Source organism: Rhinatrema bivittatum, chromosome 1, assembly GCF_901001135.1.
Source record: "Rhinatrema bivittatum chromosome 1, aRhiBiv1.1, whole genome shotgun sequence".
NCBI lineage: Eukaryota > Metazoa > Chordata > Amphibia > Gymnophiona > Rhinatrematidae > Rhinatrema > Rhinatrema bivittatum.
This window is the reverse complement of record NC_042615.1, coordinates 8343130-8362132: the sequence shown is the minus strand read 5'-3', so window position 1 is coordinate 8362132 and position 19003 is coordinate 8343130. Positions and strand designations below refer to the sequence as shown.

At 44.4% G+C, this 19003-nt stretch overlaps 1 protein-coding gene across 1 annotated transcript in view; it reads right to left on the bottom strand.

Annotated features, from left to right (window-relative positions):
• Nucleotides 1-8772: 8772 nt before the first annotated feature.
• The window catches only part of LOC115077189, a 125133-nt gene continuing 114902 nt past the window's right edge, over nt 8773-19003 (bottom strand). The window contains exon 10 of the mRNA XM_029579818.1: nt 8773-9144. Coding sequence (XP_029435678.1) covers nt 9140-9144 — 5 coding nt within the window. The 3' untranslated portion in view covers nt 8773-9139. The remainder of the gene's footprint in view (nt 9145-19003) is intronic.

Sequence of the window (19003 nt, the reverse complement as noted above, 5' to 3'; positions counted from 1 at the left end):
GTGTATGCTGTGACTGGTGTGTTGGCAGTGCACATACAACAGGAATATCATTGTGCATTATATAACTGTGTCTTGGAGCAGAGACAGCACAGTGAGCAAGGAAGCTTTTATTCCTCTACGGTTTACAAGTAACTTTTGAAAATTATAATCTTTATGCAATGAACTCACAGTCTTTGTAATAACACCATTGTGAGAAGGAAAATTGATCACTTCAGCAATTTCACATATGAAAAGTCCCTTTTCACATGTGATAGCTTGCTAGGGGCGGAGTCGAGGCGACGAGGAGGCAGACTCCGCGATGTCTTCACTGGCGGTGATAAGGTAAGACAGAGACATAGAAATGAAGAAAAAGACCAATCGGCCCATCCAGTGTGCCCAGCAAGCTCCCACACTTATTTTCCCATACTTATCTGTTTCATCAGCCACCAAGTTCAGGGCCCTTGTTGGTAATTGTTTGATTCAAATTTCCTGCCATCCCCTGTCATTGATGTAGAGAGTAATGTTGGAGTTGCATCAAAGGTGAACATAAGGCTTAATGGTGAAGGGTAGTAACCGCCGCATCAAGCTTGGTTACCCCGATGCTTGGTTACCCAGACTGCACAGATCAATGCCTTGTTAGATGTTGTCTGAATGTAAAACCTGTTTCCACATTTCCCCCTACTGTTGAAGCAAAGAGCAGTGCTATATATGTATTCAAAGTGATGGATCAGGCTTAATTGGTTTAGGGTGGTAACCGCCGTAATAAGCAAGCTACCCCCACTCTTATTTGTTTACCCAGATTGTGAAGTTCAGTCCTTGTTGGTGGTTGTCTGAATGCAAATCCCCTTTTCAACATTTCCCCTTGCCGTTGAAGCAGAGAGCAATGTTGGAGTTGTGAAGGCTTATTAAGTAAGGGTAGTAATCATCAGGTAGTAGCCTCCATTCCAGTACTCCACCCCCATGGCTCTTCTCTTCATTCCCATCCTCTAGCCTTTATGGATCCACAGTGTTTATACCATGCCCCTTTGAAATCCTTCTCAGTTTTAGTCTTCACCACTTCCTCCAGAAGGGCATTCCAGGCATCCACCACCCTCTCTGTGAAGAAATACTTCCTGACATTGGTTCTGAGCCTTCCTCCCTGGAGCTTCAAATCATGTCCCCTTGTTCTACTGATTTTTTTCCAACGGAAAATGTTTCTTCTTGACCATGGATAATTAAAACCTTTCAAGTATCTGAAAGTCTGTATCATATCACCCCTGCTCCTTTTCTCCTCCAGGGAGTACATATTTAGGTTCTTCAATCTCTCCTCATAAGTCATTTTATGAAGACCATCCACCTTTTTGGTCGCCCTTCTCTGGACCGCCTCCTGTCTCTGTCCCTTTGGAGAAATGGTCTCCAGAACTGAACACAGTACTCCAGGTGAGGCCTCACCATTCACCAAGGCCCTGTACAAGGGGATCATCACTTCCTTTCTCTTACTAGATATTCCTCTCTCTATGCAGCCCAGCATTTTTCTGGCTTTAGCTATCACCTTGTCACATTGTTTCACCGACTTCAGATCATTAGACACTATCACCCCAAGGTCTCTCTCCTGCTCCGTGCACATCAGCCCTTCACCTCCCATCAAATACAGTTCTTTCGGATTTCCACATCCCATATGCATGACTCTGCACTTCTTGGCATTGAATCTCAGCTGCCATATCTTCGACCACTCTTCCAGCTTCCTTAAATCCCGTCTCATTCTCTCCACTCCTTGCAGCATGTCCACTCTGTTGCAAATCTTAGTATCATCCGCAAAAAGACAGACCTTACCTTCTGTCCCATCTGGAATGTCGCTCACAAAGATATTGAACAGGACTGTATCAAAAGCTTTGCTAAAATCCAAGTAGATAACATCAAACGCTCTTCCTCGATCTAATTCCCTAGTCACTCAATCAAAAAAGTCAATCAGATTTGTCTGACAGGACCTTCCCCTGGTGAATCCATGCTGCCTCTGGTCCAGCAATTCTTACAACTGTAGATGGTTCAATATTCTTTCTTTCAGCAGCGACTCCATTACTTTTCTTACCACCGAGGTGAGGCTAACCAGCATGTAGTTTCCAGCCTCCTCTCTGCTCCCTCTCTTGTGAAGCAGGACCACCACCGCTCTTCTCCAATCACTCGGCACCACTCCCATTTCTAGGGATCTATTGAACAGGTCACGCAGCTGACTCGCCAGCACATCTCTGAGCTCCCTCAGTATCCTTGGATGAATCCCATCAGGCCCCATGGCTTTGTCCACTTTCAGGTTCTTTAGCTCTTCCCACACATTTTCTACTGTAAAAGGATTTTCATCTATTCCACTTCCTTCCAGTTTCTTGTTGTGTAGAGATGGTCCTTCTCCAGGGTCTTCTTTAGTGAACACAGAGCTGAAGTATTCGTTTAATATTTCTGCCATTTCTTCGTCTCTCTCCACACATTGATCCTTTCCACCTTTCAATTTCACTATACCACTTTGGACTTTTCTCCTTTCTCTGATGTATCTGAAAAATGTTTTGTCATCTCACTTTATCTCTTTGGCAATCCTTTCTTCCATTTGACTTTTTGCCAACTTGATTATTTTCTTTTTGTCCCTCAGTTCCAGCAGATATTCTTCCTTGGGCTCCTCCCTTTGGGATCCTTTATATTTCTTGAACGCTGTTCTTTTAGCCTTTATGTTGTCAGCCACCTCCTTCGAGAACCAGATAGGTTTCATTTTCCTTTTGCTTTTCTTTACTTTTCTAACATATAGATTAGTTGCCTTGGTAATTGCTCCTTTTAGTTTGATCCATTGTTGTTCCACATCTCTTGTTCTCCAGCCTTTTAGTTCTCCCTCCAGGTTCTTCCCCATTTCATCAAAGTCCATGTTTTTGAACATGAAAACTCGGGTCTTCATGCTTCTTCTCCGTATCCTATTTGAGATATGAAACCATACCGTTTGATGATCACTGGTCTGAGGTGGGCACCCACCTGGACATTAGAGACATTATCTCCATTGGTGCGCACTAAATCGAGTATAGCTCCCTCCCTCGTGGGTTCCATTACCATTTGTTTGAACAGAGCCCCTTGCAGGGCATCCACTATCTCTCTATTTTTGTTACATTCTGCAGAAGGGATTCTCCAGTCTACATCCTGCATATTAACATCTCCAACAATCACCACTTCTCCTTTCTTTCCCATCTTTCTTTCCCATGTTTGAATTAAAAACCTGTCCTTTCTCTTCTCTCTCTGCCAAGTTCTAATCTCCCTGTTATTTGTAACTGCCTTTTTCCGCACCATTGTTTTAGTTTTGTTTACGATGCACACTTGTTTTAATGTGAACCAGCATGATGGGACTGCGTTCTCGAATGCCGGTATATAAAAACCCTAAATAAATAAATAAATAAATCTTTTGGATGTCTTCAACCAGATCTCTGTCAAGCTCTTCCATTTGATTTGGAGGCCTGTAAACCACTCCAATAAAAATGGATGCCCCATCATCTTTTTTTAGGTCGGCCCATAGTGCTTCTTCTTTGCCCCATCTTCCTTTAGCTCACTTACTTGGATATTGTTTCTGACATAAAGAGCCACTCCTCTCCTTTTCCTGTCCTCTCTTTCCTTCCTTAATAAGTTACAGCCCGGTATTGCCATATCCCAATCGTGAGATTCCGTGAACCACGTCTCCGTGACAGCAACAACGTCCAAGTCTGTCTCTACCATTAGGGCTTGTAGATCTGGGATTTTATTGCCCAAACTATGAGCATTTGTGCTCATAGCTTTCCAGCTTTTCTCATTCAGGTTACGTCGCCTTTCTCGGTGGCGCCATTGGGTGCAAAAGCCGGCAGCGATAACACCACGGTGGTGTGATGGCTGCTGTCTTTCACAGGCCCAACCCCCCCTTCACCCCCCGCCCCCCATTTTCGCTGGATTCCCCATTCTGCGATAGAAAGGTGAATCCAGGCCTTAGGTTGGTACGTCCGCTAAAAAGCTTGTTATCTCCTGCTTATTTTTAATCAGTAGTACAAGCCTTGGTCCTAAGTCATCTGGACTATTGTGGGACATTATACATTGGGTTCCTGGATGGCAGACAATGTAACTGATAGAGCCCTAACTGGGTTACCTAAAAGGGCACATGTCAGCCCAGTTTTGAGGAAATTATATTGGCTTCCTGTTAATTGGAGAGTGAAATTCAGGGTGGTAACCATTGTTTTCAAGCTTATGCTTTCCCTTGTGCTTTAAGAAATTCCTTTCATTTGTATAGTCCAGGGCGATCATTAAGAACATAAGAAAATGCCATACTGGGTCAGACCAAGGGTCCATCAAGCCCAGCATCCTGTTTCCAACAGTAGCCAATCCAGGCCATAAGAACCTGGCAAGTACCCAAAAACTAAGTCTATTCCATGTAACCATTGCTAATGGCAGTGGCTATTCTCTAAGTGAACTTAATAGCAAGTAATGGACTTCTCCTCCAAGAAATCATCCAATCCTTTTTTTAAACACCCATCCTTTTTTTAAACACAGCTATACTAACTGCACTAACCACATCCTCTGGCAACAAACTCCAGAGTTTAATTGTGCGTTGAGTAAAAAAGAACTTTCTCCGATTAGTTTTAAATGTGCCCCATGCTAACTTCATGGAGTGCCCCCTAGTCTTTCTACTATCCGGAAGAGTAAATAACCAATTCACATCTACCCGTTCTAGACCTCTCATGATTTTAAACACCTCTAATATCCCCCCTCAGTCGTCTCTTCTTCAAGCTGAAAAGTCCTAACCTCTTTAGTCTTTCCTCATAGGGGAGTTGTTCATTCCCCTTATCATTTTGGTAGCCCTTCTCTGTACCTTCTCCATCACAATTATATCTTTTTTGAGATGCGGCGACCAGAATTGTACACAGTATTCAAGGTGTGGTCTCACCATGGAGTGATACAGAGGCATTATGACTTTTTCCGTTTTATTCATCATTCCCTTTCTAATAATTCCCAACATTCTGTTTGCTTTTTTGACTGCCGCAGCACACTGAACTGACGATTTCAATGTGTTATCCACTATGACACCTAGATCTCTTTCTTGGGTTGTAGCACCTAATATGGAACCCAACATTGTGTAATTATAGCATGGGTTATTTTTCCCTATATGCATCACTTTGCACATATCCACATTAAATTTCATCTGCCATTTGGATGCCCAATTTTCCAGTCTCACAAGGACTTCCTGCAATTTATCACAATCTGCTTGTGATTTAACTACTCTGAACAATTTTGTGTCATCTGTAAATTTGATTATCTCACTCGTCGTATTTCTTTCCAGATCATTCATAAATATATTGAAAAGTAAGGGTCCCAATACAGATCCCTGAGGCACTCCACTGTCCACTCCTTTCCACTGAGGTTAGCGAATTCTTGCTTACTAGCCATCTCTCTGGTTAAAAAGTACAATTGGGTGCAAACTAAAGCCAGAGCTTTCTCCTCAGTTTCTGCCATTAAACGGAACAAATTTTCGGCTGAGCTTCGGCAGCAGCAGGATGTAAAGAAGTTCAGAAAGTGATTTTTGAGGGAGCATTTGGGGTGGCAGACTGACTTAGTATGTTAATTTGATTGTTTATGTAAGAATGTAAATTTTATGTTTATTTAAATTTGTAATTATTATTTTTGTGTTTTGATGTTATTATATTGTATTAATTTGTGTACACACTGAACACATTTTTTTGGAAGTGGTGGAATATAAGTAACTTTTAAAAATAAATAAATAGCAGGTCTAACTTAGCTAGATAAGGCTGAATATTGTCCCTTACCTGGCTAAGGTAGTCAGATAAGTAGCTTCTCCCTAGATGCCCCCATTCCCTCCTTCTCCCCTACTTAGCCAGCTAACAATCTAGCCAGTTAAATAGTTATTTGGTTAAGTATCAACTGCTAAATGTGGATGCATATTGAAATAAGCCACTTAGCTGGATAAGTCTCAATTTATCTGGCTAAGTGGTGCTGAATTCGGATCTCTTTTTATTTTGTTATTCTCTTTTTTATTGTATACTTATATCTGCTGAGTCTAGTATAGCAGAAACGGGACATATAAGTGTACAGAACATAACAGAAAAAAATCCCAGCATCAACACAACTGCAACCATCCCATTTACATATGCCTACAACTGTCCCCAGCTATACATGCTGGGATCCATCCCATGTTCACATGGGATGGATCCCAGCTGGCAATCACCCTATCTACACACACAGCTGCATTTGTCCCACCAATACCAAAGGCCTGTGCCACCTTGACACACCACCATCCAACTCACCAACACTAGGGATGTGAATCGTGTTCCATATCGTCTTAACGATAGAAATCGTGTGGCAGGGCAAGAAAATCGTGTTAGGCACGATTTTTTAGTTAAAAAATCGTTAAAAATCGTTTTTTCCGATTAGTGCGCACTAACGGGAGTTACTGCCCACTAACTGAAAATGATACAATTTGACACTTTTCAGGTCAGTTAAGGTCAGTTTAGGAATGAATATGTATTCCTATTGGCTGCCCTCTTATTTATTCATGTTAACAAGGTTCCCACTGACAGTATATGGGGGATGGGAAATGGAAACAGTTGGTAGCTTGACAAAACAAGTAATGTGATCAGTCAATGTGACTAGAACTTGTGCCCTAACCCTGATACCAGGGGTATTGTGATCTTCCTGCACACAGTGACCTATCCCTATTAATACCAGGAGTGTTGTGATCTTCCTGCACACAGTGCCCTAACCCGGACACCAGGGGTGTTGTGATCTTCCTGCACACAGTGCCCTATCCCTATTAATACCAGGAGTGTTGTGATCTTCCTGCACACAGTGCCCTAACCCTGGCACCAGGGGTGTTGTGATCTTCCTGCACACAGTGCCCTATCCCTATTAATACCAGGAGTGTTGTGATCTTCCTGCACACAGTGCCCTAACCCTGACAACAGGGGTGTTGTGATCTTCCTGCACACAGTGCCCTATCCCTATTAATACCAGGAGTGTTGTGATCTTCTTGCACACAGTGCCCTAACCCTGGCACCAGGGGTGTTGTGATCTTCATGTACACAGTGCCCTATCCCTATTAATACCAGGAGTGTTGTGATCTTCCTGCACACAGTGCCCTAACCCTGGCACCAGGGGTGTTGTGATCTTCCTGCACACAGTGCCCTATCCCTATTAATACCAGGAGTGTTGTGATCTTCCTGCACACAGTGCCCTAACCCTGACACCAGGGGTGTTGTGATCTTCCTGCACACAGTGCCCTATCCCTATTAATACCAGGAGTTTTGTGATCTTCTTGCACACAGTGCCCTAACCCTGGCACCAGGGGTGTTGTGATCTTCATGTACACAGTGCCCTATCCCTATTAATACCAGGAGTGTTGTGATCTTCCTGCACACAGTGCCCTAACCCTGGCACCAGGGGTGTTGTGATCTTCCTGCACACAGTGCCCTATCCCTATTAATACCAGGAGTGTTGTGATCTTCCTGCACACAGTGCCCTAACCCTGACACCAGGGGTGTTGTGATCTTCCTGCACACAGTGCCCTATCCCTATTAATACCAGGAGTGTTGTGATCTTCTTGCACACAGTGCCCTAACCCTGGCACCAGGGGTGTTGTTATCTTCATGTACACAGTGCCCTATCCCTATTAATACCAGGAGTGTTGTGATCTTCCTGCACACAGTGCCCTATCCCTAATACCAGGGGTGTTGTGCTCTTCTTGCACACAGTGCCCTATTCCTGATACCGGGGGTGTTGTGATCTTCCTGCACACAGTGCCCTATTCCTGATACCGGGGGTGTTGTGATCTTCTTGCACACATTCCGGTATCAGGGATAGGGCACTGCATGCAGGAAGATCACAACACCCCTGGTATTAGGGATAGGGCACTGCATGCAGGAAGATCACAGCACCCCTGGTATCAGGGATAGGGCACTGTGTGCAGGAAGATCACAATACCCCGGAGGAGTGAGGGTCAGGCAGCTCCCCCCTGTCTGTGAAGCCAGCCTCTCACTAGTAATGCAGGGAGGGAGCTGTCTCAGACTGGTATCAGGGATAGGGCACTGAGTGCAGGAAGATCACAACACCCCTGGTATCAGGAATAGGGCACAGGTTCTAGTCATATTGACTGATCACATTACTTTTTTTGTCAAGTACCTACAGTTTCCATTTCCCATCCCCCCAACCATCACCTCAGTTGGAACCTTGATAACATCAATAGATAAGAGGGCAGCCAGCCAATAGGAATACATATTCATTCCTAACTGACCTTTACTGACCTGGATAGTGTCAATAATTTGTATCATTTTCTGTTAGTGTTCCTGAGTTTCCATTTCCATTTCCCATCCCCCCAACCATCACCTCAGTGGGAACCTGGTTAACATCAATAGATAAGAGGGCAGCCAGCCAATAGGAACACTTATTCATTCCTAACTGACCTTTACTGACCTGGAAAGTGTCAATTTGTATCATTTTCAGTTAGTGCGCACTAACTCGAGTTAGTGCGCACTAACACGATTTAACGATTTTTAACGATAAATCGTTAGAATTTCTATTGTATTGTGTTCTATAACGATTTAAGACGATATTAACATTATCGGACGATAATTTTAATCGTAAAAAAACGATTCACATCCCTAACCAACACATGACTGCAACATACCCAGAAAACAAATCGGAAGCCGATCCAAGGTTGCTGTGTAGCAGTAAACAAGGTGGAGATCGGTGTATAAGAAAAATCTTTATTGAAAATAGCCCTAAGAAACACTTAAGTTCAGCACCTTAGGGCTATTTTCAATAAAGGTTTTTCTTATACACCGATCTCCACCTTGTTTACAATTTACACATACTTACAACCCAACTGTGACATGTAAACATCCCTGAATCCATCTCATCTACATATGCATGTGAAATTCCCAATGATAAAATCCTGCAATAATCACATTTACATATTTAGGTCACTGTTCTCATACAATTTTTCATATTCACAGAATTGGAGAAATACTTTTACTAAATGGAACTGTAATTTGTGAAAAAAATAAAAGGCACTCTTATGGTTCTGAAGAAATTCATATCAGTTCCTATCCCATTCGGGAAGCTGGGACATCAGTTGCAACATTGTGAATTCCCATCAGCAAATTCAGGCACCACTGTACTGTGTTCACTCTGTAATGAAACAAGAAAAGGTTTCTTTAGTAAAATCAAAAGAAAAAATACAAGGAGAAATTCTGAGGATTCTTCAAAAGATTTTTGTAGAAAAGCAAGTTTATCCAAGTCAAATGGGAGCCTCTCCAGCCTTAGTGTAGATAAAGGTGAGCGTGTTTTACAGCTCATGCATTTTAACGTAGGAAAGCATGCTTACCCAAATCAAATGGGAGCCTCTCCAGCCTTGGTGTAGGAAAAGGTGAGTGTGTTTTACAGCTCATGCATTTTAACGTAGGAAAGCATGCTTACCCAAATCAAATGGGAGCCTCTCCAGCCTTGGTGTAGGTAAATATACGTGTTTTACAGCTCATGCATTTTAACGTAGGACACCATGCTTACCCAAATCAAATGGGAGCCTCTCCAGCCTTGGTGTAGGTAAATATACGTGTTTTACAGCTCATGCATTTTAACGTAGGACACCATGCTTACCCAAATCAAATGGGAGCCTCTCCAGCCTTAGTGTAGGTAAATATACGTGTTTTACAGCTCATGCATTTTAACGTAGGACACCATGCTTACCCAAATCAAATGGGAGCCTCTCCAGCCTTGGTGTAGGTAAAGGTGAGCGTGTTTTACAGCTCATGCATTTTAACGTAGGAAAGCATGTTTACCCAAGTCAAATGGGAGCCTCTCCAGCCTTGGTGTAGGTAAAGGTGAGCGTGTTTTACAGCTCATGCATTTTAACGTGGGAAAGCATGCTTACCCAAATCAAATGGGAGCCTCTCCAGCCTTGGTGTAGGTAAAGGTGAGTGTGTTTTACAGCTCATGCATTTTAACGTAGGAAAGCATGCTTACCCAAATCAAATGGGAGCCTCTCCAGCCTTAGTGTAGGTAAAGGTGAGCGTGTTTTACAGCTCATGCATTTTAACGTAGGAAAGCATGCTTACCCAAATCAAATGGGAGCCTCTCCAGCCTTGGTGTAGGTAAAGGTGAGTGTGTTTTACAGGTCATGTACTTTTATGTGGGAAAGCATGTTTACCCAAGTAAAATGGGCACCTCTCCAGGACTCAATGTAGATGCCAGAAGGCTCATCTGCATACTGCACCCAGCATTCCCTGGGAGTGGACTCCAGAAGTCACAGTAAGCAATCCAGGTTTCAAACTCCACAGCCCCAGCTTCCAGAGGCCCCACACCCTTTGCTGTAGAAGAAGACCAGAAGGCTCATTTGCTAATCTCAAAACTCTCAATCCTTTGAGTGAAGAGCAAATTAATGGTGGTTGAAGAGGATTGGTAAGTATAGTTTTGGAAATTCTTGGACTTAAAAAAGTTTGGACAGAGGTTTAATAGCAGGATATATTTAGAGGGTGTGCATTTCTGAGATAATAAGTAGGCCAGAGGCATTTAATTCTAATGTCTGTCTTTCTCTCCAACCCACCACTAACACAACCCTTGATTTTTAGGCAAGAGACACTTTCTCAGTAAAAATCAATCAGTCTCATTTCCAAATCATATTATTGCACCAGCCCTTACCGAGAATTTAATCATCCTCTTGTAGGTCACTAGTAGAATAATTAGTGAATACACCTATAAATTTAAAGTTCTCTAATTCCAACTCCCTTAGCAATCTAAATGTAAATAGAAACTCAACAAAATTAAGATGAAGCAGTAGTCCAGCAGCAAGAGGGGGGCTTTCCCATCTTTTGCATCAAGTATGATTTTTTACCCGCCAGTGAGAGATCATATGTGTGCACCCAGTGCAAAGAGCTCCTGGCTCTCAGAGAATGAGTCCAATCTCTGGAGGCTAGAGTAGCAGACCTGGAAGAGCTGAGGCAGACAGAGAGGAACATTGATGAGACCTTCAGGGACATAGTAGCCAAGTCTCAAATCCAGTTGGGCAGTCCCGGTGCTGCCTTGGATCAGAAAGGTCTCCAAGTCAGAAACATTACCCTGAGTTAGCAGGAAGTAGTCCTGTAGCAAGGACCCACTCTCCAGGTGATGCATTGTCATCTTGCACTGAGGACAAGTCTCCCAGGGCTACTGCCCAGGAGGGAAGGGTTAGGTCAGCCATCATAGTTGGTGATTCGATTATTAGAAATGTAGATAACAGGGTGGCTGGTGGATTTGAGGACTACCTGGTAACTTGCCTGCCTGGTGCAAAGGTGATGGACCTCACATGTCATCCAGATAGGATTATAGACAGTGCTGGGGAGAAGCCAGCTGTCATGGTACATGTGGGCACCAATGAGATAGAAAAATGTGGGAGGAAGGTTCTAGAAGCCAAATTTAGGCTTTTAGGTAGAAAGCTGAAATCCAGTACCTAAAAATGGTCCCACTTCCAAGTGCAGGTCCCCAGAGGCAGGCAGAGCTCTGGAGTCTCAATGCATGGATAAGATGATGGTTCAGGGAAGAGGGATTCAGTTTTGTAAAGAATTAGACAACCTTTTGAGGAAGGGGGAGACTTTTCCAAAAGGGCAGGCTCCACCTTAACCAGATTAGAATCGGGCTTCTAGTGCTAACTTTCAAAAAGGAGATAGAGCAGCTTTTAAACTAGAACAAGGGGGAAAGCCGAGAGTCACTCAGCATGGTTCAGAAGAATGTATCCTTGAAGGATATTAATGAAACAGGAGAGTTAGGGGATCCCAACAGAGAGGTGCAAATAAAAGCCAAAGTAGCCCATGTACCTATAAGTAAAGAATCACCTGAGCTAAAGAATTCCAAATTATCCATATCAACCAAAAAGGTTGTTAATATAAACAAAAACAACACTTTGAAATGTCTGTATGCCAATGCCAGAAGTCTAAGAAGTAAGATGGGAGAGTTGGAATGCATAGCAGTGAATGATGAGATTGACATAATTGGCATCTCAGAGACCTGAAAAAAGGAGGATAACCAATGGGACAGTGCTATATTAGGATATAAATTATACCACAATGATAGGGAGGATCAACTTGATGGGAGTGTAGCACTTTATGTCTATGAGGGTATATAATCCAACAGGATAAAGATCATACAAGAGACTAAATGCTCAGTAGAATCTATGTGTGTAGAAATCCCATGTGTGTTGGGTAAGAGTATAGAAACAGAAGTATTCTCTCATCTACCTGGCCAAACTGATTAGACAGATGATGAAATGCTAAGAGAGATGAGGGAAGCTAACCAATTTGGCAGTACAGTAATAATGGGAGATTTCAATTATCGAAAACCACAAAGTATTCATACAGTTAGTCCAATATACAACGAACAATACAAAATATTTCAACCGTTCACGTTGTATGAAACATATTTTTAACTTTTAATGTGTCAATTTTCTTTTAATTTTTATATAGGAGCATCATAACACCTGCGGTTTGCAAGCATGTGAACTTGTATTTTCAACCGCTATGGGCCATATTTAATCATTGGTCCTTTACCTCAATGTCCTTTTTATTGGTTCAGACGCCGACAAGAGGAAACGGCGGCAACGCTTGAGCGAAAGCAATCAGGACCAAAGCCATGTGGACATAAGAAATATACTTCTTTTCATTAATATTGCCTGAAGAATAGCATCCATTACAGTCCCTGAAGCAGCAGCCCTGCGAAACATACATCGGACCTTTGCTTTTGATACGGTTCCGCACAGGAGACTGGTGAATAAAACGAGAAGCTTAGGAGTGAGTGCTGAGGTGGTGACCTGGATTCAAAACTGGTTGACTGACAGAAGTCAATGCGTGATGGTAAATGGAACTTTCTCTGAAGAGAGAGCGGTTTTAAGTGGTGTACCACAAGGATCGGTGTTGGGACCTGTCCTGTTCAATATCTTTGTGAGCGACATTGCGGATGGGATAGAAGGTAAGGTTTGTCTTTTTGCAGATGACACTAAGATCTGCAACAGAGTGGACACGCCGGAAGGAGTGGAGAGAATGAGACGGGATTTAAGGAAACTGGAAGAGTGGTCGAAGATATGGCAGCTGAGATTCAATGCCAAGAAGTGCAAAGTCATGCATATGGGGAATGGAAATCCGAATGAACTGTATTCGATGGGGGGGGGGAAAGGCTGATGTGCACGGAGCAGGAGAGAGACCTTGGGGTGATAGTGTCTAATGATATGAAGTCTGCGAAACAATGCGACAAGGCGATAGCAAAGCCAGAAGAATGCTGGGATGCATAGAGAGAGGAATATCGAGTAAGAAAAGGGAAGTGATTATCCCCTTGTACAGGTCCTTGGTGAGGCCTCACCTGGAGTATTGTGTTCAGTTCTGGAGACCGTATCTTCAAAAGGACAAAGACAAGATGGAGGCGGTACAGAGAAGGGCGACCAGGAAGGTGGAGGGTCTTCATCTGATGACGTACGAGGAGAGATTGAAGAATCTAAATATGTACTCCCTGGAGGAAAGGAGGAGCAGGGGTGATATGATTCAGACTTTCAGATACTTGAAAAACTTTAATGATCCAAAGACAACAACAAACCTTTTCCATCAGAAAAAAATCAGCAGAACCAGAGGTCACGAGCTGAGGCTCCAGGGAGGAAGACTAAGAACCAATGTCAGGAAGTATTTCTTCACGGAAAGGGTGGTGGATGCTTGGAATGCCCTTCCGGAGGAAGTGGTGAAGTGTAAAACTGTGAACGACTTCAAAGGGGCGTGGGATAAACACTGTGGATCCATCAAGTCTAGAGGGCGTGAATAAAGTGGAGGCAGCAAAACACTGCACGGAGCGGCAGTAGCCACAGAGGCATTCAAACACTGCACGGAGCGGCAGTATCCACAGAGGCATTCACAGAGCGGGATGCCAGTGGCCAGTAATTATTGTTCCACCTTCACGGAGCGGAAGGATGGAGAGCTGCTATCTCCAAAAAAAAAAATAAAAAAACCAAACAAAAAATAATAACAGGGGTGTGTAAGAGTATGGGGCAAGGGTGTGGCCTGCTTGTTACAGCAGTTGCTACCCCTAATTGAGCTGTATGTCACTTGGATGCAGATACGGTGCTGCTCTCTAAATTGGAGGTGGGGTGGAGGGGAATTAGGGCTGGAGGGTACTGGAAGCCAATAGTAACAGGTGGGAGAGAGAAAAAGGGAAAAAAAATTGATAAAGTGCGTAGCTTGCTGGGCAGACTAGATGGGCCGTTTGGTCTTCTTCTGCTGTCATTTCTATGTTTCTATGGACTGGACCTGCATCAAAATTGTTGGATCTCCAAAGCGCGGTAGCGCCATCGAAAAGGGAATTATTGTTCCACATCTTTTTAAGAAAAATAACAAAAATAACATTAAAAAAAACAAACATTGCTATCAATAAAAAGGACATTGAGGTAACAGACTGATGATTAAATATGGCCCGTAGCAGTTGAAAATACAAGTTCACATGCTTGCAAACCGCAGGTGTTATGATGGTCCTATATAAAAATTAAAAGAAAATTGACACACTAAAAGTTAAAAATTTGTTTCATACAACGTGATCGGTTGAAAGATTTCAATTATCCCAATATTGACTGGGTAAAGGTAACATCAGGACATGCTAGAGACATAAAATTCCTGGATGGAATAAATGACTGCTTCTTGGAGCTATTGGTTCAGGAATTGAGAGAGAGAGAGAGAGAGAGATTTTAGATTTAATTCTTAGTGGAACGCAGGATTTGGAGAGAGAGCTAACAGTGGTGGGGCCACTTGGCAATAGTAATCGTAATGGGGTAGATTTTCAGAGCCCTGCTCGCCTAAATCCGCCCAAAACCGGGCGGATTTAGGCGAGCAGGGCCCTGCGCGCCGGGAAGCCTATTTTACATAGGCCTCCCGGCGCGCACAGAGCCCCGGGACTCGCGTAAGTCCCGGGGTTCTCGGAGGGGGGCGTGTCGGGGGGCGGGCCCGGTCGTCGCGGCGTTCCGGGGGCGTGTCGGCAGCATTTTGGGGGCGGGTACGGGGGCGTGGCTACGGCCCGGGGGCGTGGCCGCGCCCTCCGTACCCGCCCCCAGGTCGCGGCCCGGTGCGCAGGAGTCCCGCTCGCGCGCGGGGATTTACGCCTCCCTCCGGGAGGCGTAAATCCCCCGACAAAGGTAGGATGGGGGTTTAGACAGGGCCGGGCGGGTGGGTTAGGTAGGGGAAGGGAGGGGAAGGTGAGGGGAGGGCAAAGGAAAGTTCCCTTCTAGGCCGCTCCGATTTCGGAGCGGCCTAGGAGGGAACGGGGGTAGGCTGCGCGGCTCGGCGCGCGCAGGCTATACGAAATCGATAGCCTTGCGCGCGCCGATCCAGGATTTTAGCCGATACGCGCGACTACGCGCGTATCTACTAAAATCCAGCGTACTTTTGTTTGCGCCTGGAGCGCAAACAAAAGTAGGCTATTCGCGCTCGTCTGAAAATCTACCCCAATATGATCAAGTTTGAACTAATGGCTGGCAGGGGGACAATATGTAAATCTACAGTTTTAACACTAAATTTTGAAAAGGGAAATAGAAAAAAACTGAAAGGTGCAGCTGCAAAGGTTAAAAGTATACAACAGGCATGGGCATTTTTTAAATACAATCTTAGAAGCACAGTTCAGATGTATTCCATGCATTAAGAAAGGTGGGAGGAAGGCAACACAATTACGGCATGGTTAAAAAGCGAGGTGAAAGAGGTTATTTTAGCCAAAAAACATCCTTCAAAAATTGGAAGAAGAATCCATGTGAAGAAAACAGGAAAAAGCATAAGCATTGTCAAGTTAAGTGAAAAACATTGATAAGGCAGGCTAAGAGAGAATTTGAAATGAAGTACCATAGAAGCAAAAACTCATAATAAAACTTTTTAAAATATATCTGAAGCAACTTTCAGTGATGACATCATCCACTGAGGAAGCTTGAATAGCGAGTTCCACTGCCCCTCTCCCCAAATCCCCCACCATCTCCGTAAAATTTTAGCCATCTCACTCCTGCTCGCTGCCGGTTGCAGAACACCTACCTGGTGATTAAAATTGCCGTGTTTGTGGGCTGATTCGGTGCCGAGGAGCGCGGCATGCACCATCGCTGCACAAGCACCATCACGGAGCGGCGAAGCCATGCAGCCAAGATGGCATCTGGGGCCGACAACCCAAAGCAGCTGGCTATTACAGAAGACATGCTGCTCCAATCTCGTCAAGAGTCTCCGCTGCTCTCGACGAAAGATTGATTAAACTACAAGCGGCCATGGATGATGTCAAGGCAGCGGTGGAAGGCCCAGCAAAAGGGCTAGACGGCGTGGAACAGTGAGTGGGGGAGCAGGATGATTGCCTCGTGGCTGCAGAATAGCAGGAACAACTCCTGACCAGCCAACAAGCTGTCCTTTTAGAGCGGATCAAGGGCCAAGAAAATAGGAATCACCGCAATAATATCAAAATAGTAGGGCTACCAGAATCCGTGTCTGAAAGTAAAATATATGTGTTCCTGGAAGAATGGCTCCCAAATAAACTGGGCCTGGCACAGCTCGTGGGACTGCTGAGGTGTGAACAGGCCCACAGGATGGGACAGTTACGCAAGGCTGGTGGTCGGCCGTGCCCTGTAATGGCCTGAATTCTCAATTGCTTTCATAAGGTCCAACTTATGAGGGAATACCGGAAACAACTTGCCCTTGAATACCTGGGTAGCAGAATACTTCTCTTCAACGACTTTTTGGCCGTGGTAACCACACCACACAATGCAAAGCTATGGCCCCGTCATGCACGTTACTCCATAAATGCAGCATCACTTTTGCTTTGCTATATCCGGCTAAGCTGCGCATACAATATGCGAACAGGAAAGGAGGAAGCGTCTCGCTTCTTGACCACTTTGCCTTCACAGGTTCCACAGTGAGCCTATGTCTCCTCTGGTCCGGGGACACTAAGAGCGCAGAGGTTCTGCTTCACTGCAATATATAAGCAAAGCTGGACAGAAGTCCCTATGGATCTGTTACACAAGAGGCACTGTTAAGATTCCTTTCGCTGGCTATTAACTATATCTATCCCGCCCAGGGGGATACTCTCCATAGCTTTTGGTTTTCTCCCCTGTGAGCGGGGACGGAGGGCAAATAGAACTCTCACGATCCACAGGAAGTGGCCAGGCCACCTGGGGGGGGGGGTACATAACGTAAGATAGCGTTCAATCAGGCCACTAGCATGGCTGCAAAGATTTTTAAGACATTATTGATTAGGGAAATTGGACGATACGATCCCACTTCATGAAGATCCTTCCCGGGTTTAGGGAGAAGCACTATGGTGGATAGATTTTCCGCAGCGCTAATCACATGGCCCGAGAGTAAACCATTAAAATATTGCCCTAGGACAGGAAGTACAGGAACTTCAAAATCTTGTAAAATTCGGGGCCCAAGCCATCAGGTACTGCTGCCTTTCCAGGCTTCAGACCATGAATGATCGCATGAATAGGGCCATTAAGCATTACCTGATGGTTCCTTGTTAACTGGGGCCAGGAAAAACAATGCAGAGGCCTCCAAATTTCTTGGTTTTTCCCTGTATAAACCACTATAATATTCTAAAAACCTCTTAGCAATGGCAGAAGCTGTTGATTTAGGGGTCCCCACCCTGTCATTTATACTAGTAATAAGTGCCTTGGAGCCCCCTCGCTTTGATTAACCTCGCTAGGTGCCTACTGGGGCGACTTCCATGATGATAGAGCTGAAATTTATAGTAACGGAGGGACTTGGAGGCCCTCTGGTACAACAATGTGTTTAACGTCTCCCTGATACTATCAACTATCTGTTTGGTGGAGGCTGACGAAGATTACATGTGTTGCAGTTGTGCTTGCTTAAGTTCCGCAGTAAGGGTCAGAATGTCTTTATTACATTTTTTGTTTTGGGTCGCTACATAGGCAATAATTGCTCCCCTTATTACCGCTTTCCCGGCATCCCAGAGCACTACCGGAGAAACGTCCAGTTGTGACTATTATACACATATTCCTCCCATTGCTCCTGTAGGTAACTATGAAAACCTTTATCCAGCATTCGGCCCAGGGGCATGCGCCAAGAAAAGGGTGGTTTAGGCAGATGCCCAATGGTAATGCTTACTGAGACCAGGGCATAGTCTGATAATGCTATCGCACCTATGGTAGCCGCTGTCACTCTGGGGAAGAGGGAGTCAGAAATCAGGAAATAATCCAGCCGGGAGTATGAGTTGTGAGGGTGTGAAAAAAAGGTATAGTCCTGCTCTCCTGGATGGAGGGCCCTCCAAATATCCATCAAACCCAATTCCTGGCAAAGTTGGCTCCCAGACAGTGATCGTGGAGGTCTATATCTTTAGGGGGATTACAATCTTCCTGCTTGTTCAACACAATATTAAAGTCTCCCTGCAGTAACAGGGCGCAATCAGAAAGCTCGGCCAAGATCCCCACCAAACAAGCATAAAAGTCATGGGAATATACATTTGGAGCATATAGATTGCAAAGAGCCATCCGTTGTTGATGACACTTCCCTACAACAACAATATATCTGCCTTCTTTATCATGCCACACTTTTTACATAGAAACATAGAAACATAGAAATGATGGCAGAAGAAGACCAAACGGCCCATCCAGTCTGCCCAGCAAGCTTCACATTTTTTCTCATACTTATCTGTTTCTCTTAGCTCTTTGGTTCTATTTCCCTTCCACCCCCACCATTAATGTAGAGAGCAGTGATGGAGCTGCAACCAAGTGAAATATCAAGCTTGATTAGTTATGGGTAGTAGGGGAAGTAACTGCCGCAATAAGCAAGCTACACCCATGCTTATTTGTTTTACCCAGACTGTGTTATTCAGCCCTTATTGGTTGTTTTTCTTCTCCCCTGCCGTTGAAGCAGAGAGCTATGCTTGATATGCGTGAAGTATCAGTTTTTCTTCTCCCCTGCCGTTGAAGCAGGATATGCATTGAAAGTGAAGTATCAGGCTTATTTGGTTTGGGGTAGTAACCGCCGTAACAAGCCAGCTACTCCCCACT